The following is a 7159-nucleotide window of genomic DNA, read 5'->3' on the forward strand; positions in this document are numbered from 1 at the left end:
GCCCTTGAGGACTGCTTCTAGTGGGCATTCGAGATCTGGCTGCCTTTTTAATCACCTCTTCAATGGCCTCTTACCTCAGTCACCAAAGAAGAAAATTCGGATATCTTAATTTTAATGAGGGCACTTGATCCAGTGCTCAAGATAAATATAACCCTGTGTAGTACGGAGAAGGTTTAGTGGGAAATGGTTGGCATTCCTTCTTGGTAAAGGCATGGGGAAAGGAGAGAGAGGGAGAGAGAGAGACGGAGAGAGAGACGGAGAGAGAGAGGCAGAGAGAGTGAGGGAGAGACAGAGGCAAACAGCGTGGGGAAGACAAAGCACAGATAAGCGAGGCTCCTTGCAGCCCTCCGTTGAGAACTTGACACTTTCCAGACCGCAGCCAGCATGGTTGTCCTGAATCCAGTGACCCTGGGAATTTATCTTCAGCTTTTCTTCCGTTTCATCGTGTCTCAGCCCACTTTCCTCACCAGCGTGCTTCCGATTTCAGCAGGTAAAGCAGGACCACAACTTCCCTGTCTCCCCTGTGTCGGGCAGGGGGAGGGAGAAGGGCTATTCTGCAGCCGTTCCCCTCGGGGTGGAGGGAGGCTGGGAGGGAGCCGGCCCTAGCAGCCTCCGGTCACCCGGCCAGCCCCCGTCGGGACGCCCCTTCTGTCCTTGTCCCCGCCCAGCTGCTCAAAGCTAGAGACCCTTGAACAGACTGTTTCTTCCCCTCACTGGCTGCAGGGTTGCGTTTGGGTCGGGATTTGTGGGGAGCTTAACAGAGGCAGAGAGGAAGGCAAGTGAGTCGTCCAGACATTTCGATAAATACACCCCTGAACCCTTCGCGGGGGGCTCGGCCCACAGGGGATGCTGTGCAGCGTGCTGACCGGGAGGGAGTCCCGTTGGTTGTGCCGGGTCCGGGGGCCCCTGCAGCCTCAGGACCAGGTCTCCGTCTCTCCGGCCCCGTGGGCTTTCCTGCTGGGCTTTCTCCCCGAGGTGGGCTTCTCTTCGGCCTCAGCGAAGAGGGGAGGTGGAAGGGGGGCAGGGGGCAGGCGGGCCCGGAGCTGGGCGTAGCGCTGGGGGTGGGGAGAGGGCTCTTTCCACCCCGGCCTGGCAACCTCTCCTGAGGGCTCCAGGCTTTGCCCTTGTCCTGCCCGACCGCGGGCAGGGGAAGTATTGGGTTACCGGCACGGCCTCTTTAAAGCTTTCTGAGGAAACTCGGATGTTTCCAGAGGGCTTGAGGGGGGCGGACAGACCCCAGGCTTGGCGGCCGGTCCCGTCACAGCCCCCCTCAGTTCTCCTCGGTCACCCCTGGCTCTCCCCAGAAAAAGCCGTTTCCGTCACACCCTCCAGCACGCAGCTCAGAGGTACTTGAGTTGAGGCAGAAGTTTCACTCCCACCGCCTTTGCTGGGCACAGGCTCTCCAGGAGGGAGGGCACAGCTCTGGATGCGGTCCCCAGCCCTCTCCATTCATAAGAATGGTTCAGTGACCCGTGGAGCTGCCAGCATCTGTGGGCCCTGAGGGAGGGACAGAGAGGAGGGCGTGGGGCTAATTATAAACGTGTGACGGGAGGGAGGAGTGCAGGCAGTTTGTGGAGAACGTTGGAGGTGGGGGGCAGGAAAGGTGGACGGTTTGGCACGTCCCACTCCCAGTTGAGGCTGAGAGCGCCAAGCTTCTGGGAGTGAGTGGGTCATTATTCCCCGATTCAGCGGGGAAGCTTCATATAGTTAATTTGGTCTGCTTGGTGGTTCTTAACCTTGTTTGGGCCATAGCTTCCTTGGAGGATCTGCCAAAGGCTCAGGACTCAAAGAAACTCAGTCTTCTGGTCCCAGCCCTGCCTCTGGCGGGCTCTCTGGCTTCTGGCAGGTGGTTGGCGGTAGACTGTAAGCACCAAGCGGGCAGGGACTGTGTCTGTCTTGGCCATTATCACTAGTTACGCGGGGAAATATAGGGTAGATGCCCAATAAATAGTTGGTGAGTGGATGAGTGCATGAAGGAATGAAAACATTTCTCATCTATAGATTGGAGTCTGCCATCATTTTGTACCACTTAATTTAGATACAGCCACAATGGCTAATGAGTTCTGAAAGCTGGAGAGAAGAGGACCTCTGATTTTCTTTGAGCTCCTTGCCCTCGAGAGAGCCTCGGCATAGCTGAGACATCTCTTAGGCAAGACTTGGTACAGACCGTTCCAGTCAGGGTAACAGCAGGGAGAAGTAACTCCGATGGTTCGAGAAAAGACTGGAATGAGGGGCCCGCTTTCAGGGGTGTGGGTGGGCTTAGAGGCGCCAAGAAGGAAGGTTGAGCAACGAGCAGCTGAGGGAAGCCTTTACCACCCCGGGGCTTGAGGAGACAAGAGGACCAAGTGGGGAACTGGATCCCGGGGAGATTTGGGACCTTGGAGGAGGGGCTGCTGAGAGGAGCCTTGGTCACAGAGGGATCCAAAGCAGAGAGCGAGCGCAGAAGAAATACCCCGACCGCTCCCCCCTCCAATCCGACCACCTCTTGGCAGTGCCTCTCACGGCAGAACCCATCGGAAGCCGGGGCAGGGGAGCCCCTTGATGCAGTCATGGGGGTCAGCCCCTGGCTGAGTGACGGGAGTGGGAACTGAGAAGAGGTAGCCCACCTGTCCATAGGCACTTCCTCGTAAACTGCTACATCCAGGTCTTCTGGTGGGGAATGTGCTCTTTAAACATTTGGTAAAACAGTGGGGTAGCTCTGGGGGGAGTCACTAAGGTGTCAGCTCAACAGAGCAAAAAAAGACATCTGCTTCCTCACTTTGCTTTGTCCCCTTCTTCTTGTCGCCAGGGCTTCCTGATAGCACAGTTCAGAAATAAACTTATGCCCTGAAACGGGAACTGTTCCTTAACAGGGAGAACTTTAATCCTTTCAAAGTAGTTTCCCACAATCTGACGTGAAATAGTCTGTATTCAGAAGCTCACAGATTCTTAACTCTTCTGAAGAAGCCCAGCCCTGTGCACATAGTGAAAAGTGCCACCAGGAAGTCTTTTCGTTCCACCCACCGTAGCTTAGTGAGCGCCTACTGTGCGCCTGGCACTGTGCGAAGTGGCTGCAGGGGACACAAGACAAACAGGACCCGGCTTTGCTCTGGGGGAACCGCAGGCAGCGCAGGCCCCAGAGACGGGCTGGGACGGAGGAAGCGCTCTTACAGGCCTGTGGGCTGCTTCTTTCCTTCACTCTCTTCAGAAGAGACTGGATTCCAGCAACGCCAGATACAGCACAGCTCTCTGGCTCAGATGTTCATTGCCTGGCAGCCTCCACTATCAGGTCCCCGAGTGGAGCAGGAGGGAGCAAAAAGCATCAAAGAGACCAAAATTGATGATAGCAATCCCAGCACTAAAGCACCTGCCCTGGATACAGAGAAAACTAGCTCAGGCCCTCACTCCAAGCCTGTGAACTCCTACGTGGGACATCATCCTCGCAGGCTCAGTGAGCAGGCTTCTTGAGGGTGGTGACGTAGCCGCAGCACAGTAGATTGGGGAGGGCACTGCTGCTTAAGATAGACACAGTGACAACAAGAACAACAAAGGCAGCTGATAAAACTGATTACAAGAAAAATGGCAAAGAACCAGGGAATAGTTCTGAGATCAAAAAGGATAAACAATTGGAACTATTTCTAGAGCCTCCATTCTGTATGTATCCCCTGAAGGCGCCACTGACTTACCGCTTGTTGACTGGTTTGCACTGCGATGAGCGGAAATGACCCAGTGAAGACAGACTTGTACTCACTTCATTTTGCCTAAGAAGGCAGAGATGTGTCATATATATTAACTTCTACTGAACATGGCCCTGAGATTTAAAGTGTCAGGAGCCCTAACTTTGGTGTCTTTTAACCCCTGCCGGGTGATACACCACCCTAACACTCAGTGGCTGAACAACAGTTGTTTATCGTTGAAGTTCATGTGTCTGTGGGTCAGCTAAGGGTGAGCTGATCTGGCCTGGGTTTGGCGGTCCTGGCTGGACTCGCTGCGGTCTGTGCACTGACTCAGCCCCAGGGTCCATCCACGGATGCGGCTCCGTTGTACAGTTTCTAGAATGTGGTGGCACAGACCCAAGGACAGTGATATTTATAGAATGAAAGGCCTTCTGCACACTTCAGTCTCTCACAGCACCCAGGATGGGTGTGGCCTCACTCCCGATTTTCAGATGGAGAAATGAAGGCTCAGAGAGGTTAAGTGACTTGCCCAAGATGGCACAGCTGGTGTGGGGAGAGCTGGAGACTGGAACCCTGCCCGCTGACTCTAAGTCCAGGGCTCTTACCAATGTAGACCAAATCTGCTATGGCCATGGATAAACAGGGATAGTAGCTTTTAAGGTCCTGTACCCCAGCCTCCAAAAACCCAGCTCCAGGTCTTTATCCTCTGTACTCTCCTGCCTTCTCCTCAGGACATCAGTGCTTGAAGTTCTCAGCAAATGATTGAGACAAGGACTTCATACTAAAGCGTGCATGACTTGCCAGGGGACTGGTTTATCTTTCTTTGGAGGTATTTGTGTTGTAACAGGAGTTAAAGATCTAAGCTAAAGGAGGCTTTAGTGAGATGGGCTTCTACCTGCGCATTTTGGGGAATGAGGCTTCCTGGAGCCAGGGGAACCCCATTTCACAGACATTCTCTTCAGGGGTGGGAGCCAAACGACCCTATGCCCACAGACACACGTGGCTTCCCTTCTCCAACATGGGATTTCTCAGGCAGGCAGGAACTCTCCCGATGATGTCTGGGTCCAGGGCTCAGGAAAAGATGGAGAGAAGACCCACCTCCAGTCCTGGAGACTGAGATCTTGTGGAAGCTTATGAGTTCTGTCTGGGTGCCACAATCTTCTCCTGTGGGTGCTGGGACGTGACCAGGGCAGGCGTTCTGTGGCCTGTAGTACGTGGTGTCCAGCCCTGCACTCCCCTGACTGGAAGCCAGCCAGGCCACTGCTTGGGACCAATCATGTTCTTGGCAGTAGATTATGGGCCATTTATTTGTGTCTGATGCTGGTCGGCTATTGTTTAATGTTCTGTAATGTACTTCCCAGCCATCTCCTCCGATTTAGGTCCCCATATTTCCTCTGGATAATATAATCAGAGAGGCTTCTTAAATTAAAGGGCCCTCCAGGGGTCCCAGCTCGCCCACTTCACCCCACCCCAAGCCTCTGAATGAAGCAGTGGACCCCTCTCCAGCTCACAGAGGGGTGGGTGTGAGAGACAAGGACTTTCTCTCCAGAGATCCAGGCCAAGCACCGACACTGTCACTCACCACACCCAAGCCTTCCTTCCTCAGACCCACGACCATACAAAAACAACACAGATCCAGAAGGAACAGAAACCCCTCTGACTTGTGTGAGTCACCAAGTAGGCTGGGGACCCGTCTTCCTGAAACGCAGTTCACGTCGTAACTACTGCTTGCATTGCTCTTATAATTGGTACCAAGTGCCCCCAAACCCCTTATCATGCCAAGCTTTTTCACAGCTGCAGTGTATTTGCTCTTCACAGTTGTCCCTGCTGTGGGAGCCTTGGGTCTAAATCCTGCCTCTGGGTGATTGTGGGATGCTCACACCATAACTGTGGTGTGAGCCCCGACTCCCTCATCTGTAAAATGGGTATAGTAGTCTCACAGGATTGCTATGAGCACTTATTCATTCAACAAACACTTAGTAAGTCCCAACTCTGGTACCTGGAACTGGGATGCAGCAGTGAGCAGACAAAAACATCCTGCCCACCTGGAGTTCCTGTCATCACGCTGAGAAGATTAGTCTGCTGGGCTCAAGGGGTGAATGAAAGACCCTTACAGTAGAGCTGGAGCTCACAAACCAGCTGCCCAAGGACCGAGTCCAGTCTTCATGTGGAGCTGTACTCAGCCATCATGTTGCAGTACTTGAAAAAAAAAAGAGACAGAGAAAACTTTTTAAAATTGCCTTAGTTGCTAACGTTTAAAACTCAAGTGATTTAACAAATTTTTAAAATATATTTCTGATGTCTCTTAAAAACTAAAAAACCTCTTGGAAACCAGGGCAACCTGGCAGTCCTGACCCACACCACAGCGACTGTTTGGCATGGAGCAGCTCCCGAGTCCCCACTGCACGTGCCTGTCTCACACCTGGGCTGCCTTCCTCGTTACCTCTGCCTATCTGGACCATCTGGGTCAGAAGCCCTGCTGGTTTGGACCCTGCCTCATCCTTCTTTAGCAGTCTAGGCATTTTTTCCAGACTTCCCAAGCTCTGCAAACCTCAGTTTGAAACTTAATGTTCTGGATCGGTGGTTCTCAAACTACAGCACTGGTTCTCAGCTCTGGAGAGATGAGAATCACCTGGGATGCTTTACAGGAGCCCAGCATCCAGGCTGAACAGACCAAGTTCATCAGACTCTCCGGGGCATGGGATCGGGCACTGAGAGTGTTGAGAGCTCTCCAGGTGATTCTAACGCCGTGGCTAACCATTATAGCCACCCCAGACTGTGGCTTTCTTACTTTACTGTGACTCGGGGTTTCTTCAAGTGTTTGAGGAGGTATGAGGGGCCTCTATGAGGGGCCTGCCAGGAAGGTTTGTTAAGACAGACTGCTGGGCCCGCCCCCAGAATTTCTGATGCAGTGGGTCTGGAGCGGCGCCCATGAGTTTGCACTTCTAATAAGAGCCCAGGCACTGCCGACGCTGCAGGTGCACGGGCCACGCTTTGAGGACCACTGCTCGAGGTTGCCCCTGAGTTCCTGTATTAGTTTCCTATGGCCACTCAGCGGTCACACTGTCTTCTTCCTCTGTGTCAGTCTTCCTCTGCCTCTCTCTTATAAGGACACTTGGGACTACTTTCAGGGCCCACCCAGATGATCTCCCCCTCCTAAATTTCTTAATTTAACCCCACCTGCAAAGTTCTTTTTGTTGTATAAGGTAACCTTTACAGGTTCCAGGAATTAGGGTCTGGACCTCTTTGGGGGCCATTAATCAGTTATTCTCCTACAGTTGCCTTTTCCACTGGGTCAAGTGTCCCCCAAGTGCTTTCTTTAAGGACATCAGGATCAGAGGCACAGGCATGAATACCGTCGTCATTTGGATCCCTTTCCAGAGCAGACCCTGCGACAAGGATTTGGGTGCCAGTGGTGTGCTTGGGAGGTGATCCCAGTAGGGCATTGGGAAACCGAGACAGGGAAGGGAAGGCCGTCAGTCCTGGGGGAGTTCACGAGCCGA

The 7159-nt window shown here is 53.2% G+C and overlaps 1 protein-coding gene across 2 annotated transcripts in view; it reads left to right on the forward strand.

Moving 5' to 3' along the window:
• The first annotated feature begins 292 nt into the window (after positions 1-292).
• COLQ (collagen like tail subunit of asymmetric acetylcholinesterase) overlaps positions 293-7159 on the forward strand; it is a 67065-nt gene continuing 60198 nt past the window's right edge. For both annotated transcript variants that reach the window (XM_007470635.1, XM_007470636.1), the window contains exon 1: positions 293-490. In XM_007470635.1, the coding sequence (XP_007470697.1) occupies positions 385-490 (106 nt within the window). In that variant the 5' untranslated portion in view covers positions 293-384. The remainder of the gene's footprint in view (positions 491-7159) is intronic.

This window comes from Lipotes vexillifer, unplaced genomic scaffold (genome assembly GCF_000442215.2).
Source record: "Lipotes vexillifer unplaced genomic scaffold, Lipotes_vexillifer_v1.1 scaffold418, whole genome shotgun sequence".
In the NCBI taxonomy this organism is placed as follows: Eukaryota; Metazoa; Chordata; class Mammalia; order Artiodactyla; family Lipotidae; genus Lipotes; species Lipotes vexillifer.